This window comes from Euprymna scolopes, chromosome 34 (genome assembly GCF_053919585.1).
Source record: "Euprymna scolopes isolate OS-2025 chromosome 34, ASM5391958v1, whole genome shotgun sequence".
Taxonomy (NCBI): Eukaryota; Metazoa; Mollusca; class Cephalopoda; order Sepiida; family Sepiolidae; genus Euprymna; species Euprymna scolopes.
In genome coordinates this window covers 50,108,531-50,130,868 of record NC_136515.1, presented here as the reverse complement: position 1 = coordinate 50,130,868, position 22,338 = coordinate 50,108,531, and the positions used below count along the sequence as shown (strand labels likewise).

General features: G+C 31.1%; 1 protein-coding gene across 50 annotated transcripts in view; it reads left to right on the top strand.

Moving 5' to 3' along the window:
• LOC145259193 (band 4.1-like protein 2) overlaps positions 1–22,338 on the top strand; it is a 585,710-nt gene that overhangs the window by 517,061 nt on the left and 46,311 nt on the right. For all 50 annotated transcript variants that reach the window (XM_080117013.1, XM_080116992.1, XM_080116976.1 and 47 more), the window contains one exon: positions 12,685–12,873. In XM_080117013.1, the coding sequence (XP_079973139.1) occupies positions 12,685–12,873 (189 nt within the window). The remainder of the gene's footprint in view (positions 1–12,684; positions 12,874–22,338) is intronic.

Below are 22,338 nucleotides of genomic sequence, written 5' to 3'. Positions count from 1 at the left end.
TTATCTAATTATTTGAGCTGTTTGCACATTATTGGGACAACTATTTTCATTTGGTTGTTATTTTCATAATTTTTTTTTTTTTCACCAACATAATCTTTAACTTTCTCAAGTCTATCTTTTGGAACTTGAGAATCTTTGTTGAACTCGAGGAATTTGTATAGGTTGCCAAGTTCAGCATAAAGATCCCTGAATCCGAAAAGATGCACCTGAAGAAGGTCAAAGGTTACATCGGCTGAGATAGTGTGAAAATAACAACTAAGATCAGAACAATAGTGTGAATAAGACAACCAGTTTGTATTATTTGGATTCTTCAGACTACTGTTCCTATGTGGAGTTCTATTTTCATAACATTTTGGTTGATGTAACCTCTGGCCTTCTTCAGATGTCAAACTCTATCAATCTTTCTGTTGAACTGGAGAATCTGCACAGATTTTTAAATGCAACTCTTTATTTGATCTACGAGCGTAGCATGCTCTCATTCTGTTAGTCATTATCAGGTAGAAGTTCGAAATAATTCGCAATTTGTATTCCTGAGTTTAAGATACACCCGAACGTCGAAATGTGAAAATAATGCTGATCACTCCACATCTCAAAAATATAAAAAACAAATTACCAATTCTCATCTGAAACTACAGTAATATATAAGCTTTTATCAGGTGAAACGCGATGCAATGGATACCTAGAAAGACTATGGAATTGGTTGGACTGAATTTTCATTGTCGGATCTATTGTAATGACTTGCATTGTAACTGTTTGGTTTACATACGAAAAATTTAATTCAATCTTGGGAGCTTGATGATCATTCTATGAAGCAAGATAATCTCGTCATCATCATTCAGTTTTGGCATTTAAGATGTTTTCAATGCCTCTAACTTCAGAGTTGCCAACATCTTGTCTGCTCGTCATGCAGTCCAATCGATAGGGTTGATACCGGTTATATTGCAAGCAGTCAAGTCATTTCGTATTCACACAAAACAGGTCTTCCTGGGTCTTTCATACAACCTCATGCCTGGAGCATCTATACATGTTATTGAGTTAATTCAGGAGATGGGATGCTATACATGGTCAAACTATCTGAGATGCAGAGTGAGTGAGGTGTCTCAAATCCTACCAATACAAAGTTTCTGATAGAACACAGCTGAAGAGATTCTTTTGTTTAGTTTGCTGTCAGAAATCCACTTGATCATGGCACAATTAAATCAAATGTTTGACGCCCATGTTTTACTGCTATCACAATGGCAAAGTGATCAGAGATCGAAAAGATCCTGCCTAGAGTCGTGCAAAAATGTTTGACTAACTGCAACTTTCTAAGCAATACCAGTGCTATCACATTCACAATTACCACCATTTTATATGTTTGCCAGGTTGCAACCTTTTACAAATTTTGCATATTTTTACAAATTTAGTTTTGCTATAACATGAATTACACATGGGGTAGTAGATACTGGCAGGGATTTTGTTGTCTAGTTTAATCGATTTCCATCATTTAATGAACCATTTATGGTTAATATGGAGTAAAACCGTCAAAACAATTACACTTTGTTATCACCAATCAATATGATTATAAATCTTTTTTTTTTTTTTTTTATAAACCTATGTCTATTGGTGTGTGGTGTCACTAATTGGTAAAATAATATTCTGATTACATCTTACCTCTTCACAAATGTACCTGTTAACAGAACTGTATAATATTTATGATAAAAATATAATTCTACCTCAAAATTTAAAAAAAATCATTCGGATCATATATTCAAGCTGATAGAAATGTGTGGGTATTTCAATCCATACAATTAAAAAAGCACAAAAAAAAAAAAAAAAAATCCGGATAGCTCTCCTTAAAAATTAAACTTTTGAGAAAATTCCTGCTCCCTACCTTTATCTTAAAGCCTGTTAAGAAGACCTGGTTTTCACCTACCCAGGATTTTATCCTTTAATCATTTAAATAGAATTCAACTGAATTTATTTTGCACAAAAAAAAAAAAAAAGAAAAAAAAAAAAGCCATATTTCATTGGATCATTGCTTTGAAAAAAAAAAACACTTTTGGTCAGTCTCACCTGCTGTCAGTGACCAGAATTTTGATATTTATTTCCTTTTACAACTATTCCCATTGTTTAAATTAAATTTTTTAAATATTTTAAATTTAATCTAAACTAATTTTTGTGACACTACAACCAATTCAAATTAGTTAAATCATTTTACAAAGAAAAAAAGAGCTTTCTTCTGCAAAATGGCCTTTTGATCAAATTTGTTTAATAGTACAAGATCGGCAAGGAGGTCAAATTTTTAATTGTCTCTTTCAATTGATGTTTGATGCTTTTATTTCGTCAATTTGTAAGAAGTGTAATACTATTAGTACATGACAATCCAATGGATTAAAGAGCTTTTTGTTGATTCTGTCTTATTCAAATATGTCTAAAGGAATGTTTGCTACCTAAATATATCCTCTCAATACTTCTCTTTCATTTAAATTTCATCTGTCTACATATAATCTTGATAATTCTATTTACAACCTGCTGCCAGCCTTAAAGGGAGACAATTGCTCTGGCTAGACTTAAAGGGAGACAACTCCTTTTTTTTTGTCAAGCTAGACGTTTCCCATGCTTAAATTCAATTCATTCAATATTTCCTTATTATTTATTACTTTATTTTATTTTTAAAAACTTATATTAAACAAAGAAATGCATGCTTACTGTTAAGATTATCGCTTTATTTGATGTAATTTAAAATTTTATTTTGTGCTGTGTGTGCTTTTGTAGAATAGGGAATTTTGAAACAAACACATTTCAGATAAATCATTATTACGTAGTTATGTCAAAATTAGTATAGATTACTAAAAATGATCCAGTAGAAGCGGTGCTAGATCTGTTTTTCTGGAGAGGGGTGGGGGGAAACGTTGAAACGAGTTGTCGGAGATTTTTCATTTTTTTAATTTTTTTTTTTTTTTATGGTGGATTTAAAAGAAAACAAGGGAGATAAGTCAGTTTCTCATAAATAACAAAATTTGAAGAACTTTTCAACTTTAATACTTTAAAACCTACAATAATTTGATAAATTCTATTTTTATTTTTCTACTTGATCATTTTTTTTTTGTAATTTAAAAAATTTATACTAATTTCGACATGACACGTAAATATGTAATGTTTTCACCTGTAATGCGTTTGTTTTAAAATCCACAATTCTGCACAAGCACCTGTTTTTGTTTTTACTAGTTATCTATTAATATTTTACTGGGTTTGATATGTTGAACTGTCTTAAAATATATACTTTTAACTTAGTGTGTTCTTAAATTTTGTTAATTTAATATTTGCTATTTAAGTAAACCTAATGTTAACTATTTAGAATATTCATGCAGTACTGTTTACATTAAACTTATCTTGACATGAAAGAGATGAAGATTGTTGTCAAGGATGACATGCGTTTCATACTCATATACAGATTATGCTACATTTCATGCATTAAACCTTTCTGAAATAATATGAAAAACTGCTATGTAGACGTTTTTCAGATGTAATATATATATATATATATATATACACGTTTGGCATAATCACATTGACACAGCAGTTCTCGTTAGAGACCAAAGTTAAGCAGTGCTGAGCCTGGTCAGTACCAGATGGGTGAACATTTAAGAATTCCAGGTGCTCTATGTAGGAGGACGTCGACACCTTCCTACAAGAACTGCAAAATCTTAAGCTGACTAGGATATACATGTGACTGGGGACCACTTGTTAATTTAATATTCCCTCAACACTTTCTCCTTTTGAATAAGCTATTTCAACCTGCCTAAGATGAATACCGTGTCATAAGGGTGTGCCAAAAGAAGCTGAATTGATCAAATATAAGATGGAACAACAGAAGTAGCAAACCAATGAAAATGTTTCAAAACATCTAGAGTAACCATACCAAAGTCATCATGAGTTACACCACCGAGGAGTAGATGTTTATCGTAGAGTATTATTTTCCATGTAATTCAAATTTCAAATCCATCAGTTTCTTTTGGGACACTCTGTGTGTGTGTAATATATATATATATATATATATATATATATATATATATATATATATATATACACACACAAACATGACAGAAAAGAATAGACACCCATAGAAACAGTTTATTTCAATAAACATAAAATTTATAGAACAAAATCAATGTATATGTATGCGTGTGTGTGTGTATATATATATGCATGTCTGTGTGTGTGTTTCCACATGGCTGACAGTGGCTCATTGGCAGTTTCCACTTTGTATGTAGGTGACTCTGATTTCAATTTCTTGGTCAGGATGCATCCTACTGAAAAATCCAAAAGAGGCTGAAACTCAAGCTAGGATTTCCTTTTGATGTGTGTCTTGATATGTGTGGACTGCATTCTATGTCTTTTGGGAAAATATTTATATATACTGTTGTATTATCTTTCCATTTAAACTCTTCATGCTGTTGTAAATAGGTTTACCTTTTTGCAACATTATGTAAAATTGCCTAATCTTGCTCTCAACCTTTTTGAAATGCAGTTTTTGTTAATTGTATTTTATCTGGTAAACTTGAATGTGGCAGATTTAATTAAACCCATTGGTTGCTGCCACTTTTATTTAATGACACACCCATACATGCAAATCAATATAGTGCCAACAAAAGTAAATTGGGTACTTATGCAGGATAAGAACTGTGCTATTGTCAGAATTTTCTGGACAGTTTGTGTAAAATGCTGTAAGGTGTCGAATAAATTTTTGTGATATATTTTTTTTCTTCTGTGCAAATACTGGGCAGTTTTTTGGTGAAAAATATATTTCAATTATTGTGAAGATAATTCAGTCAAAAATTAATTCCAAAATGAAAACAATATTTTTGTTGTTAAAAAATTAATAATTATTGGCCAATTTTTACTAACTTTTAAGAAAATTAAAATTCAACTCAATAATAAAAACACTCATTGTTTCAGGAATATTTATTTTTTGAATAACACACAATTGATAGCAAATTAAAAAAAATTTGGATTTTTTAAAAGAAATTTTTATTTAAGATATATTTTTTAACCAATGATAGCAATTCATATTATTTGGATTCATCAGACTACTGTTCTTTTTTTTATTATTTTATTTATTTTTTTATTTCATTTTCACCCCAAACAAGGCACATTGCCACTTTGGTGTAGGGGGCTACTATCAGGGGCAGCAACTACTGGGGCACTATGTTGGGATTTGGGCAGCAAGTTGTCGGTTCACATTACACTTGAACTTCTGCATGCCAGTACAGTTAGGGAAGCAGGGACCTGGAATAGAATTCCAGAGTCTAGAGGTTCCGGGGAAGAAACTACTGGAGTAGAAAGATCTTTTACATCTAGAGATCTCTACTGTGTGGAGGTGGGATTTAGCTGCCTGTTGGGTTTGTCGAGGGTGTCTACGTTGTGGGGGCACAAGTGTCTGCAGTTCGTCAGAGCATTCACCATTAAAATACTTGTAGAACAGGCAGAGGGATGCAACGTTTCGTCGATGGGACAGAGGCTGAAGCTTAGATGCCAGTTCAGGGCCTATCAGATTGGCGACTCTTTTGAACCTTGTCTAGGAGCAAGAGACTAGCAGCAGAAGTGTCATTTTCACAATGTTTCAATCGATGTAACCTCCAACTTTCTTCCAAATACGAATAACCAATCCTCATCCCCAAAATTTAGAAATGCAATGATAACAATGTTTTCTTAAATAACATTGGCTGCTGCAAGTTTATTGGTTGAGCATTTCTGTGCCTTTTGGTGTTTTACAAAAATTGCCTGAAAAATTATGACAATAGTACAATCCTTATCCCGCATGTGTACCAAAAAATTAGTACATAATGGTGTTGGAAATAAATTCTAATGTTTATTCTGTAAAAGTTAACTAATTTCAAATTTATTTTTTGTCATTCTTTTTAAAAAGTTTTATTTCCCCTCCACCTAAAAATAAATTCTTCACATGACATTTTGCATTCCTATGATTACAGATTTTTAGTAGTTCCTAATTTTGTTGGATTTAATTTTTGTCCTTTTATAAATTTCTAATATCATTGTGAAATTTTTTTCAATACAGATTTAAATAATTTTTTTTTTTTTATAAATTTCTAATATCATTGTGAAATAAATTTTTTTCAATACAGATTTAAATAATTTTTTTTTTTTTTATAAATTTCTAATATCATTGTGAAATAAATTTTTTTCAATACAGATTTAAATAATTTTTTTTCCTTTTATAAATTTCTAATATCATTGTGAAATAAATTTTTTTCAATACAGATTTAAATAATTTTTTTTTTTTTAACATCAATTTTTGGAGTTTTGAATCTCTTATCCTACTAATTTATTCTAAACTAGTTTTTATTTGTTTTTAACAGAAAATTAAATAGCTACTTGAAACATAGATATATATATATATATATATATATATATAGTGGAGATGGTAATTAATAAAAACTGAAGAAAGTACTCAATACTGTTGTAGAACAAATATGCGTTTTATTTTTTATTACCGTATCTTTCTGTTAAGTTACATTATTGTTTCGGCTACTCGGCCGTTTTTTTGGCCATCTGTAGCGTCCTCAGACTTTTACAGAAATGTTCGCTATCATCCCAAAATAGCGAACATTTCTGTAAAAGTCTGAGGACGCTACAGACGGCCAAAAAAACGGCCGAGTGGCAGAAACAATAATGTAACTTAACAGAAAGATATGGTAATAAAAAATAAAACGTGTGTGTATATATATATATATATATATATATGTATGTAGTAAAGCTTTCTCAATAAATGAATACAGCATAATCCAATTGACATACAAGTTTTTGTTAGGCTCAATGTTGCATAACTTTGGTAATCTATCAGTACCAAATGGGTGACCATTTTGGAATACTATATGCTGGATGTATGGATGTAGGACATCGACACCTCCCTGCAAAAACCTAATATCCTCATCTCGCTTGACTGGGATATACATGTGACTGGGGAGCACTTGTGAATTTAATATTCCCTTGAAACTTCCTTGTTTGGAGGAAACGAGTCCCCCTTCTCTCCCCAGCCCAGGGTGAATGCTGCCTGCAATAAAAAAAATGGGAAGGTGTAATTTTATGATTATAGTTATGATCTATCCTCCTTTGAGAGTCTAAAAACCTTCAATGTTTGCTATGGATATATGCAGCATTTGAGAACCCCACTTTATTCTGGTTGAATATGAAGGTCTATTGACTAGAGACTTCCTACCCCCTTCTTTCTTTTTTTTTTTTTTTTTTTTTGTAGGCTTTGATTCTTGTTTAAGGTTTTTAGTTCTCTCCCACTGCAAGAACTTTGACTCTAGGGTCGGAAAGTGGGATTGAGAAGTCAGTGCCTCCGAGAAGGAGCATCTCCGCTGACATTCCCTGGGAAGAGCATCTCAGATGATTAGCAATAAACTAACCTCTTCACAAAGAAACAAAGCAAAGCCTGGGAGGATGAACCTCCTAGAACTGCACAGGAACAGCACTATACTGCAATCAACAGAGACTAGATCATGACAGGAATGCTCTAATCTCTATTGATTTTGGGGTCCGAAGATAAAATTCCTAGCCGAATTTTGTATGTCGCTGCAGAGACGGAAAGTCTGCTAAAACAAAAACAAAAATGACCCCAACTATCCGTATTGGTGATAGAAAGTCAGAAGAAAATATCAGACCTTGACTAAAGCTAGGACTCTCTGAGAGAAGTGTTGTTTGACTAATAAAAATGCTTGTCATAAATAATCGCTACTGTCCACAAGTCTGTTCTTTATGTAGTGCTGTTTCCTGGCATCAAGGTAGAATTACTGTCCTTTTTGAAAACTGCATTTTGTACTATAGACAATAAAACTAAAAAGTTTTCAAAAAACAAATAACAAATAAAGGGAAGATAAGTTACTGTTTTTCTACCTAGCTGGATAAGTTTTAGTGTTTTTACTTATTCAAAAGGGTTTATTTAGTTTAAAAAAAAAAACAGTGTCAAGTGTTATGTTAGGACAAGAAAAAATCGTGTATATGAAAGGGACACATTTTTGGAGTCTCGATAATCATTCCAAAAAGAAAAAAAATCAAATAAATAAGCCCAATAAAAAACAAAAAAAAAACAAAAAAAAACATGAATGAAACTTAAGACAACTATGAAAAATCAATAGAAAATGTTGTACGGAAATAAACATTGGCATTAAATGACCCATAAAGGTTTATAAAACACTAAACCCAACAAATGCCAAACCAAACTATGTTCACATATAGCCATGCACGTTGTCACTTTGTGGGAATAAATGTCTACTAAGGGCAGATAACCACAACATTCATGAAACTTAATTTCAGGTTTTTATTTTATTTCATTAAAACTGAGGACAATGCTATTGATTATGCTAATTTTTGTTTCCTTTTTAGTATTCTTTTTGTTTTGTCTTTTATCCTTATTAATCAATCTTGAAGCTTAAAACATTAATGGTCCAAATATTTAATCAGTTCATAAAAATTACTGAAACTATTAATGTTTAAATATCTTTTTTTTTTTTACAAACTGTAACAATTATTGTAATTGCAAAATAAAATAATTTGTGGTAAGTTTTGTGTCTCTACTAATGTAGTCATCCATTCGCAAAATCAACCAAAAGTCATGAATAACATCTGATTTTAGCTGTAGAGACTCGTGCATCAGCATGAGTTTGTTTTTTTTTCCTGCTACTTATCAAAGAGGTCACTATAAGGATTAATGAGTGTTAAGTAAACTCAGAGACCACACTTTTATGATCAGTAATGGTGGAACTTGAGTAGGGTTTGATTACATGAGAGGATTGCTCAGCAGAAACTTAATTACATTAGACTTGAAAATGATCATGCTATAATCAGCTGGGAAGCAGACCAATGGTATTTTGTTCTACAGACAGATCTAGGAAAGAAACTTTGTGCATGGAATTTTTGTTTTGTTTTAGGTACAGATAGTGATGGAAATTGTTGACCGTAGTTCTAGCTAGAGAAGCGTTTTAATAAATACCAGTACACTTGGACAATAATAAAAATAGGCCTACGTTATTGGAATGCTGTGTAAGAAATATTATCCAAATAAAAACTAACAAATAATGAAGTTGACTGCTTTTGAATGAGATATAATGATACAAGAATGGAAATATGTGTGAAAAAAAAACCCTGTGAAGACGTTTATTCGTAAAAGGAACCCCATCAATATTTGTGCTTTTTTTTTCCTGTTCGTTTGATTTATTTTTCATCATGCACTTCGGTTACGTTTTCCATCTTATTACCTCATTGCGATGCATTGTTGTATCTTTTAAAAAGTTTAGTTGAGTTTATCGATCAGTAACAGTCATTGTCAAAAATTTTTTTTTTTTTTTTTTTGCATTTTTTTTTTCTCAAATTGCCATGGATGATTACACTTTGTACAGACAACGAACTTTGAAAATTGGTTTAACTGTTAAAAACTAATTTGCTTGTAATTTTACACTAATTTAACCTTTTTGGTGCTCCGTTTACTCCTTTTTAATTTGCCCAATGAGTACTCTGAATATTCCATGCATTCTCAAATAGTCTCTTAGACTTCCTTATGCGTTTCAGGTAGTTTTTATTTTAGATTATTTGGACAACTGTTTTCATCTCTGTTTTGACCAATGTAACCTTCCACCTTTAGGTGTGTCTCGCCAAACTCGGGAATTTTGATGTCAAAGTCTAAAATCTGTACGGAATTTTGAATAAAATCCTTTATAAAAGGGTTTGTTTGAAATTATATACAGATTCCCAAGTTAGACGATGTGCACTATAAAAAGGTTGTGGGTCACATCAGTGGAGGTGTCGTGAGAATAACAATTAAGATGAGAACGGTAATCTGAGTTATACAAATTATCAATCCTCATCTCCAAAATTCTGCAACACAATAGTTTTTATTTATTAAAGTATCAATACCTACCTGATGTCGTCTGGGGAGTCTTTTTATTTTCATTTTGTTTCATCCCCACCCTTTAACTAAATTTTTTTTGTTTGTTTAAAAAGATTTTGAAAGTTAAATTATCTCATTTTATCCTTCAATTATTAATTGAACGAGATTGTTATAAAACCATGACAAATTTTATTAACGTGATGTTTTAATTTATGATTGGAGATTATTAGATTGAAATAGCTTCCAAAAAATTTCAGTCCTTTAAAAAGTGGGTAGAAATTATTTTAGATTATAAATGCTTCAAAATTCCTGTTATGTTGAATAAAATTGTTTCTTTTCGACTTCTGCTTTCTGTTTTGCGGAAGTCCTACCAGTCTTGCATAATTCTAGTTTAATTTTAAAATTGCATAAAACCTAATTTTTGCTTTGAAAATATATTTTAAAAGTTTACATAAAAAGTAGTCTTCACTTTTTAATGTTTTTTTTAATTTTTTTTTTTTTAATATCTTGTAATGAATACTTTTTAATTCAAAACAATTTTTCATGTCAGTTTCAAAGTAAGGATTTTATTGCAACATATTTTAAGATAAAAAAAGCATTTCAGTGTAAAAAAACAATGTTTTTATTAAAAAGTATTTTAAAGTGAAAACTACGTTTTTATGTAATCTTTTAAAATATATTTTTATTATATAAAATCATTCTACAAAAAAATCAAATTATAGAATAAAATTATGTATATTTTGATTATAACATACTTTATTAAAAATTCAATTATTCCAAAAAAGAAGCCTTTCAAAATAAGAATTATTTCTTATGTAGAGTTTTAGAATTAAACTGGAATTGCATCAGAAGAGATTTCCTTGGTATACAGAGATTTCTACTAAACAAAAAGTGGAAGTCTAAAGGAAACGGTTTTATTTAACATAATCAAAATTTCTTTTAAATTTTGAAGGATCACAAATTATCTTTTTTTCTTTTCTTTAAATATTAATAAAAGATTAAGGTGGATGACATGTTTTTGAATAAACTCAAATGCATTGTGGTGGATTTAATTTTTGTAATTTTTTTTAAGAGCAAGAAAATAATTTTAGTATGAAAAAAACATTTTAATCTTCAAAAAAAAGTTAATTTGTGAACATTCAAAATGTAAAAGGAATTCAGCTTTAAAATTCGTACAAAATGCATTAAAAATTTTGAAAGCTGTTTGTATTCAATAATCTTATTGAGAATAAAACATTGCTGTTTGTATTATTTGAATTCTTTGGACTATTGTTTTCATCCTGAGTGTTATTTTCATAACGTTTCGGTTATTTAACCTACAACCTTCTTTAGGTGTAACTTGTTGAACTCTGGGATCTTTCTGTGGGCAGTAAGTTCAGAGAATCCCAGTAATACAAATAATCAATCCGCATGTAAACAAATTCAGAAACGTAACATTGCTGCCATAATTTAAAATGAAAATAAAATTTGAAAAATACTTATTACTGAAGAGATTCTAAAAATGTATCACCATTGGAGGAGCTATCTAAAAATTCGACAACTTGACAAAAAAATAACCTAGCACCAACTTTTAAAATATGTTTGAATATTTAACTTTCAACTGATTTTAATTTAAAAAAAAATATATTTTCAAGTTCTTTTTATTAATTGTTCAAATGTTCACAGGCATTAGCTTATTGGAATTTCAGATTTTGCGGTTGTATAAAATTTTGTTACCTAAAATAATTTCTTAATTCACGGTTTCTTCATGATTTTACGGACAGCTTCATATAAAATATTCATTTGTTAGTTGCTGTTATTCTTAGGTTTATATGGAAATGAATACACAAATACCAATGTCAGTAATGTCTGAAGAAGCTGGTATAGGCTGTTCAGAGTTAATACCACACTGTATTACTGATTCGTTTTAAATGTCTTATTAATACAATTAAAATTGTTACTTATAATCAAATGTCTAAATAGTAACAATGGTGTCTTATAGCAAAATGTTCATGGAAATATATTTTAACAGTTTTGGCAGGAGTAATGTTTGTGTTTGTCACTAGTTTCTCCTACTTTCTCTTTGGATCAGTATTTTATTAGTACATCTGGAATTTAAAATTAAAATATGACGAGAACTTTTGAGAAAATAAAACTTAACTTATATTGATTATGGATCAACGGTCATCCATCTTAGCAAGTTTCATTTTTCTGCATTCTTTCAGCATAAAATCTTCCATTTCATGATTCCTTCCTTCAAAGAGGTAAACAAACTCGGATATATAATTTTTCAGAATTCTTAATAGAAATTGTAAGAATTTTCTCCAATTTATATAAGATTTTAGTAGGCTTTTTTCTTTTTTTCTTTTTATCTATAATGCTCTATTTTGTAGATGGGTGTATTTACAAAATTTAAATTTTTAAGCATTTTATTTTTTTTTTTTTTTAGCTATGATGATCTCTATTTTGTAGATAAGTTTATTTATAAAATCAAACTATTTCTTTTGATTGTATATAATGTTTAATGCTGATTTAGCTCTCTCTCTCTCTCTCTCTCTCTCTATATATATATATATATATATATATATATGAATGAAATGTTAGGAAATGCCTTTAATGAAAGAAATTCTACATTTTGTTTTGATTATTGTAAACGTATTTATACTGTGATAATTTTTCTTTTTCTTTATTATTCATGGAAAATTCTCATCTTCAATTTCTATTTTCAATTATTTTAAATCTAAATATCTCTGTTCTTAAAGTGATTCTATGCAGCCTAGAATTTAAGGCCTCTTTGTGAATATTTCATTCAGGCTACGGAAGATATTGCACGAGAAGGCCTTCCTGCCGGAGTTTATGGAGGGGTTCCTGGTGGAGGACAACCTGGATATAATGGTGAACTCTATCCTGGAGGAGTAATGGGCCATGCTGGTGGTCCTCCATTTGAAGAGAAATGGATTGACAATAACATGACGTTCTTGCCAGTTACGAAACCAGAAAAGGTGGGTGAAAAAATGTTTCTTTTTGCCACATTCTTTCGTATTAAGTTTATTAACAAAAAATCTTGGAAAAAAAAAAAAAAAGCCGTTCTGTCTGTGTGAGACAAACTATAATTAAGAATGTTGAGTACTTTCAAAAGCTTATGAAATACTTGAATCAGAAATTTTTTTTTTTTACATTTTATTCCCTTGATATTGATGTCTAATTTTCTTTTAACAAAATTGATTCTTGTTCAGAATTCACCCTATATTAAAAAACAAAAATAAAGAAAATATCTTTATGATGAATAAAAATACTGTATTCCAAAAATCACATAAATTGATACGTAGTTTTTAATTTTCTTATTTAAAAATAATTCTATGAGTATCCAAGAAGTGACCATCTCGGCCGCCATTCAAATATTTTTTTTTTAAGAAACAAAGTGAGATAACTCAACAATTCATATGTAACAGATTTTTGGATCTAATACTTAGGAATTCCAATTAATCTACAAAATTGACTTTCTTTTTCATACAGATTTTTCTTTATTTTATTTTTCAATACAGTGGCAATTTGGGACAAGAACCACGAAATTTAATAAAATTAGTTTTTGCAATTTTCTTCATTTTTAATTTTTTTTTTTTTTTTTTTAAGATAAAGCTCAATTAGAAAATATCTTCAATTTTGTTTTACAGAACATTGTTTTCTGTGAAAAAAAAAAAACAACAAAATTTACTATTAACAGAATGTATAGAATGAAAAACATAAAAAAAACCTCAACTATTATTAAAAACTTTAATGAAAGAGATATATTCATTTTGAAGAGTCATTGTTTAATCAGTCATATTTGAATAAGAGGATATTCAATCTATCTAATATATATATATATATAGTATAATTTTTTTATCCAAACATTATTAGCTACATATGTGCATGTGCGTTTCAACTGAAACTTTATTCAAAGACCTGCTGCTTCAAGCCATTTTAACCAAACCTGAAAAAGCTGGACTTTATTAAGTCAGAGCTGAAACGTGTGCACATTTGTGGCTAATAATGTTTCTATAAATAAATAAAAAATTACTGTAATACAGCTCTATCTTCTATTGAGCACTATTTTATAAAGTTTCATTGGATTAACATCTCAGAAACAACAAGCATACAAATACTAACACACACACACACATATATATTTCACATCTCAAAATTAATAATTAATATATATATATATATATGTGTATTGTATATATATATATATATATATATATATATATATTAATTTTGAGATGTCAAACGAGCAAACAAAAGTGATTTATTATAGAGCTTAAAGCATAATATTTAGTTATTTATAAACATACAGGCTTAGTTGTTGAAGTTTATAAGAGTTGTGGTTCTATGGTGTCCCTTGTTTTATGTTAATCTGCTAATCTGCTCTGGAATAAAGATGGCTTCTAGATAAGCACACATTGCATCTGTCACTGTATTATGATATGAGTAAATTAGGAGTAGTGCATTATGGAAACTGAGGTTTCAAAATGGACCTCATCTATTTTACAGAAAAAAGCAGAGGGGATGCTTTATCATCAGTTTTGTTTACTGAGATTGCATTTTCATGTTTGTTTTTTTCTCTGAACTACACTGTGTCTCTTTGTGAAACTTTGGTTTCCTTTTATGCACTAGGCCTGTATGTTTTATAAATAATACAATATGTATTATATGGAAATGCAATGTGTATGATTATAGCAGATAATTTTTTTAAATTTTGTAAGTCTACCTTGTTAAAGAACAACTTAAATTATTGATGTTTTATCTTCATTACAGAATCATTGTATAGTTTACTAATGTTCTTATATGAAGTAAAACTCCTTTGCTTTTTTATTGATTCTAAAATACCCAGATAAATTGTTTTTTAATCGAGTGATCCACATTAAAAACAAAACAAACTTTTTCATGACTGAATGAGATTAATTAAAAAAAAAAAAAAAACTCCCAGGATATCCAAGCATTAAGTGAAATTAATCTACACTCTTCAATCTCCTTTAACTGCTTTAACATGACTGGATACCCCCCCCCCTCCTCTGCCATCCATAAGAACTTAGAAAAATATATGCACAGACTTGAAGTCTGAATTTGTAACACTCTTAACTAGAGAGCACAATCTAGAGTCAGATGACCAGATCTTAATGTATTTTAGACTAACCTTGCAACACTATAACTAAATTATATTTTCTCTACTGTTCTCTTTTAACTCAAGACAGTACCCTAACCATAACCATGTCTCTGACAGTATAGATGCGGCACTGTCTTTAGATACTAACCCCGGGGTGTATTTGGAGATTTTAATGCCCATCACAGTAGTTAGCTTAGATTCTCAAGTTACACAGATGAAGCCGGTAGCAGAACATAGTGTCTGTACGATTCATTCCCTCCAACAGCAACAATTTTCACTGGAGAAGGAGGTAGGAATTGAACACTAGTAGTACAGAACAGAAGAATACAAAATACATTAACATGACTATATGTTCTGTCGAAGGCACGTGGGTAAACAAGCTAAATTTTGGCCATTAAGTTTCATTTGCAACACTCGAACACTCAATGATTTTTTTGCTGTCAAGCGAGTTAGACTTTTTGTATAGAACTCGTAAAGATTTTGCCTCAGGATTGTCTGGTCTGCATGAAATTCTCCTTGTTGGTCACAGTTATTTGTTAACTGGCAGGATTGCAGATTTTTATCCTAGTGCCGAGAGCAGCAAGGCTTTGTAGTTTCATGCAAAGTTTGGAAAGGTTTGGCCCGGAACAGTCAAAGGAATGATATAGAAGTAATATTGCCACTTTTAGTCCATCGATTTGCGGTATCATACTTGTGTATATTTGTGTGAAATTGCACTAACCCTATTTGTGTTGATCCGGCGTTCTATGGGAGTATGAAATTCACAAGCAGTTTCCTGTTGCCTGTATATTCCCATTAGGGGAGATGACGCTGTTAGGTTTTTGCAACTCTTGCAGGGAGGTGTCAACTACCTCCTGCATACAGTGCCTAGAATTCTTAAATTGATCACCCATTTTAGTAATGAACAAGCCCAACGTTGCTTAACTTCAATGATTGTCGGGAACCGGTGTGCCACTGTGATTATGCCGTATATGGTACCGTACTTGATACGTCTTTGCTTGCCACACACAAAGGTAGAAATGGATCCTGATGCTGACTCTTCGTGGATTTTAACTTGAGCCGTATTAGCTCTGGTGCTATCATATTACCATGTTTTCATGGTTGAACTTTAGAGGGTGTTACTTATTGATGAGGAGTATTTATAACTATTAACAACAGATCATGACGTCAACTCCTGGATTTCCACCTGATCACTGTTAGCCAGATAGTTCTGCCACTATCACATTGCCAATTACCCTACCATAATGAGTTGGATTTTAGAGGTGGGGGGGATCATTGATTGGCCAATGAAACAACTCCTTTGTGTTCGATTAATTGACTCTCTTGACTGTTTACATCCATGTGTTCTTATATTCATACTCCCTTTCAGCGTTTCACTTGACAACGATGGTCATCTCAATCGCAGTCAGTGGGCAATTCATTTTGCTTATCAGTTTTATCGTTCTGTGAATATGAAAAAAAAAAAAGATTGAAAATCAGGAAGTGATAAAGAAGAATCTTAAATATTTTATTTTCGTTCTTGTCATGAAATGTTTTTTTTTTTTTTTTGTGTGTATCATCTAAAATTCTTTAAAAAAAGACCTTTTTTTTTAAAATTTTTTTTTTTTATACTGTTTTAAAATGAATGTATTTTTTTTTGTGTATCATCTAAAATTCTTTAAAAAAATTTTTTTATACTGTTTTAAAATGAATTTTTATTTTGGATTTGTTATTTTTTTCACATCATCATCTCACTCTCTCTCACACAACTAATCGCAACATTTTTCCTTTATTTTTACTTTAACTCCTCACTGATTTGCATGTAAGAAAGTTTTACATTTTATACTTACCAGGATTCTTCAATTCTTGCATTTTTATTTGCAGTGAGGTTTTCATTTTGAAGCCTGTACCCCCCCCCCACACACAGACATAATTATCTTTGTTTCCCCATCTCACTTCAAAAAGAAAGTCAACATTATTTTAGTAATTGAATTGAAAGAAAGGAAAAAAACTGAGTTTTATTATTTCAACATAAGTCTCCTCTTGTAACTTCCAAATATTGGATGGAGGTAGGAGTACTAAAGAGACTTTTCTTTTTAATAATTGTTAATAGCTGCTTCATTAAACCAAGCCTGCATCACCTCATAAGTGGAGGCTTCGTAACTACCAACTATATCAAAATGTTGGATTATACACGGGTGATGTCATCTCTTCATCTCATCTCTCTGTCACTTGCCACAAGCTAGGAGTTGATTGACAAAATAAATGGTATTGTTTGGTAAAAGATATGTTTATGATACTAAAAAAAAAGAACACCTCATTGACATGCATTTTTCCATTATGTGGCCAATGACTGATGTTTGTTTTTTCTCAATCAATTTTTTTGTCAATCAATTTGCAACCTGTGGCAAGTGATAGAGCGAGAAATATGAGAAAGAGGGGGAGATGGGGGTGGTGGTTGGCAGCGACAAAAGAATGCGTACATGCGTGTTCAGTGTTTCTCTTGTCCTCTTGCCCCACAAAAGCATTTGTTTATAATTTAAAGTCCTTTGTTCTGCCACAATTGGTGTTACAGATCAAGAAACAGGACTCCCTTTATTTTTTTCGAAAACCCACGATCGCCCAGCCATAATCAAACAAAAACTTTAGAAAACAGTAATACTGTATAATTCTTTTTATTAGATGGAAAGTCTGTTTCATTTAATTTTTTTCTGAGACTTCTTGCAGCATCCATCCTAATCATACAAGACTTTGCAATTTTTTTTCCCTTTTTCTACCTCGTTTTCTCAGTTTTGCTAAATCGGGGGTGATGTCGCCTCAAAGAGAACGTTGTATGTTTGATTTTGTTGACGATTGTATTAACAGTCAAAAAGCAAAAAAACTTCTAAAGTCTTCTATGATTAGAGTAGATGCAACCAAAAGTCTAAGAAGAAAAAATAGTTAAAAATATTTTTTATTTAATAATTTTTTTTTTTTTTTTTTTTTTTTTTTTCCGAAAATAAACCATTTCAAAAGATGTTACTAACTCCTTTTGTCTCAAGTTTAATAGATTGGGAGTGAAAGAAGGCATTCTAATATTTGTGAATTCCTAAAATACAGATAAAATGTTAGTGGCTTTGGTCAAGCGTTCTGACGACTAGTTAATACTTTCTGACAGAGGCCAGTTTCTATTTGTCTCATTTACGTACTTCGTAAAGTATTCCCTGTTAGTCTACTATTGTTGGAGGAAGGAGAGTTACTGTCTTTGGAACAAAGATCATTCCTATTTATTATCCTAGATTAAATATGGGAGTTTTTCAGGTTGCACTTGGAAATCTGTATATATTGATTTTATACATAAACAGTTTCTCCCCTCCATTCCTGCCCTTCTTGGTTAGAGGATTATATATATATATATATATATATATATATATATAACTGAAATAATAATTTTTTTTCCTTCAATGTGAACATTGATTGCATGTTGATTGACATACCTTATGTTTGTGTGTTGATTTCAATGATTGACATTTTTATTTTCATCAAGCTAACCGTTTTCAAGAGATAATTATAACAATCTCACTTGTCACCACTAATTTATACCCCTCCTCCATATTTATTTTTTGCATCATCCATTTCTAACTGCATCATCACGCATTTTGCATATAATAATAAAATATTTCTTATACTGACTTTTTTTTTATCCTATCAATAAAAAAGTATATATATATAAAAAAAATTGTTGATGAAAAATAAAATTGAATAAATTACAGTATCTACTGATCCATTAAAAATTCAAACAATGGATTTTAATAATGAAAAATTCTTAATCCATTAATTTTCAAAGATAAGCTCTTTCTATCGGAGGATAAATATTAATAAAAATGCATCACTGGTTAACATAAATTTGAAAATATAAAAAATACACAACTAAATTTTTGCAAAAAAATAAAAGTATTTTCAATAGAATAACGGATAAAAAACAATCAATCAACTAATTAGTCGGTTGGTCAATCAATTAATGAAATGGTAATCTGTGAAGACAAAGTGAATTGATTATAGTGACGTATAAAACAAAACAAAATATTTTAATTCATTCACTTTTATTTTTCATCATCGATTTTTCCTATTTCTTTAATTGCTCTACTTAGTATATTCAGCTTTTGATTATCTTAGTAGGTTCCAATTTTGAGATAAAGCTATTTATCTTTATAATTCTATTTATATAACAAAATGAGTTTCTTTTCAGTTTTAGTGCGATTTTTATTTTATTTTTTTTTATACACACATACCTACGTACATAAGAGATTTTATATAAATAAATAAAATGTATATTCATTGATTTGTCTCCTTGAATCATTTTTTTGATACTCAAGGAGATTCACACTCATGCCTTAATATCTTTCTTCATCATCAATTTTGCTGATTCCATTTTAGTTTTGCTTGTCATCACGACCATTCGTTCTATCTCACCATCACCATCCGACGATCATCACGCCATACGCCAACAAAAAAATCTTTGTCACCTACCATTCAGCTAACCAACACCATTTTTTCACTCTCATTTTGAAACTGCTTCATATTTTCTTTTATATCCGACTTCTTCGTTGTCTCTGTTTTTGTTCTTTTTAAAACATAAAAACTTTTGAGTCAGATTTCTTTTTGTGTGAATTTCCTTGTTTGCTTAAAATAAAAAAAAATTTTTTAAAGATATTCTCAACAAAAACGTGGAGTCTGTACTTCTTCAAACACTTATCTCAGGTTCTTTAAATTTTAAACATTCGAATACTAGTTCAGATTCCAGAATATTTAAAGTCTGGATATGTCCAAAGAAATATCCTTTCATTGTTAATTATTTATATACAGGGTGAGACGATAAGTGTCGCCCTAAAGAAAACAATACTAAAGATTTATTTTAAAACTTTTATTGAAAAAATCAATTCAGGTGACTTGATTATGTAGTAGAGCTGACATCTGTTCAATGTAGCCATTTTCAGCCTCAATCACCACTTCGATACAGTCCCAGAACTGGGAGCATGTCTTTTTCACAAGCGCCAGCAGGATCTCAGTGAATGACAGCAATCAGACTGGCTTTGGTGTTGTGGGAGGTCATGTTGGTGATGTATGATCAATGTATGATCAAACAAAGTAGTCCAGCGGACTCGGGAGGAGGGGACTGGTGAGAGAAGGGTACAAAGTTGTAGCACTTCTTCTGAAGCCAAGCCTGGGTCTCTTCGGACTTGTGGGCCAGCGCCGATTCCTGCTGCCACACTCAGAATCTGCCAGCAGCCACCTGATTCACCAGGAGATCACTACACTCTTCAGCACATTCAGGTACATTTTGGTGTTGACTTTAAAGCCAACTTCGAAGATGTAAGGTGGCATGAAACCACACCAAAGACCATAACCATGGCTGGAAACTTTGTTGAGCTGTGCCCTTAAGCGTTGAACCATCCAGATTTGAATTTTGCAGGTAATAGCAATGGTCCTGTTGCCATAACTTTGATTAGTAGAGAGCATGCGTTGTACAGTGGCGCATCTTTGGTCTTGCTCATTGAACATTGTGTCATTTTCAGACATGATAGAAGGCTCCTATCGCTCTTGGAATTTGTACACAACTGGCCAACTAAAGTAGACAACCAGTTTTCATCAAACGGAAATGGAATCATGCCATCTTTTGCATGGCAACAATTTTATCATTTCACCCTGTATCTATATATATTAGTTTGTTAATTTTAATCATCAATAGCTTTTATCCTACAAAATCAATATTTGATTCTGATTTAAAAAAACTTCAAAGTTCATATGTTAGATTTTCATAATTTAATAAAACACCTTAAAATCACAAGATTCATGATTAACTGAATTTATTTCTACAAAATTTCATCTTGTGTTATTTTTATATATTTCGTTTAATGTTCATCCAATTTGCTCTCCAGCCATTTTTACGTGTGTTGTTCATCTACACTGATGTTTTATGTTTAATATTGTTAAAACATAAATTTATATGAATCTGCAGAGTACTATTTTTGACCAGCTCAATTCTATTTGTTTGTATTGGTTTTCCCTAATTCATTCTAGAATCACATAATCACAAGAAAGATAAGTAAATTCGTATGAATCGACATTATACAAGTATTTTGACCAGCTGTTGGGATCCGGTGCCCTCATTTGAACCTGACTTAAACCTCTTTGTGGGAATGCTGCTACAGTTCACATTGATTCCCTCAATTCTTAACAGAATCACGTTCTTATAAGAGATATTAGTAAATTGACATATATCGACTTTGTACAAACATTTTGATTGGTTTGAAACCTGGTGAACTCATTTGAAGCTGGCTGAACCATCCTTGGATGAATGTCGTTACAGTTCACATTGATTTCCTTGATTCTTTCTTACATCAGAAACTTGATACAAGGAATCACATGAAGGTTGCCAATATCTATATTGAAACTGATCCTATGGAGTTTAAATTTAGAATGGCCAGGTTTTTAGTCCATACAAATACAGCCACCTCGCATCTATACGAATAGTAATTAAGGCTCTTAGAATTCATACTAGAATTGTCCATAAGGACCTGTGGCGTAGTGGATAAAGTATCTATAAGTACTTTGTATATTACATGCTTCTGCAGGTTGAAGGTTCAGTATGAGCTACACTCCATATACAATTGTGAATTGCTTAGGACTGGCTGGTAGAAGAGCATGGTAACCTGTGGATTAAGAATATATGTTTGAAATTTTTGGAAGATTTCTGAGTTTGACAAGATACACTCCAAGAAGGCTGGAGATTACATCAACCGAAACATTGTGGAAATTAGTCTGAAGAATCCAAATAATATGCGTAATGAATCCTTATCTAAAAAATTCAGAACTTTATTTTCCACATCATTGAATCAATGAAGTGTTTTTTGTTGGTGTTAATTTTTAAATTCATGAACGCTCCGAATTGTTAATCAGAGTAATCCGAATCGGCAATGTCAGCATGTACAAATTATCAATAACTTTGAATACCAGAGATGAAGGTATTGATCTGCCTCTGACTGAAGGAAGATGTGACACAAGGGTCAAAAAGTGGGACTCAAGAGCCAGCACCATAAAGGAAGAACACTGTCCTGCAAACAAAAAAAAAAAATGTCTGGACAACCCTATCAGCATTCCCCAGTTTGGGTGCTTCAGGTGATTAGCAATGAACTAACACCTTCTCAAACGGTGCACCTTGTAGATCTGTACAGGATTAACAATATACTGCAGTGAACAGGTAAAAAAGCCATTTAAAAAAAATTGGCCTAAACTCTGCCGAGGGGAAGAAATTTCCTGGCTCAGTTGAAGCTGGAGATGAAGAATATGCGTGGAAATGGTT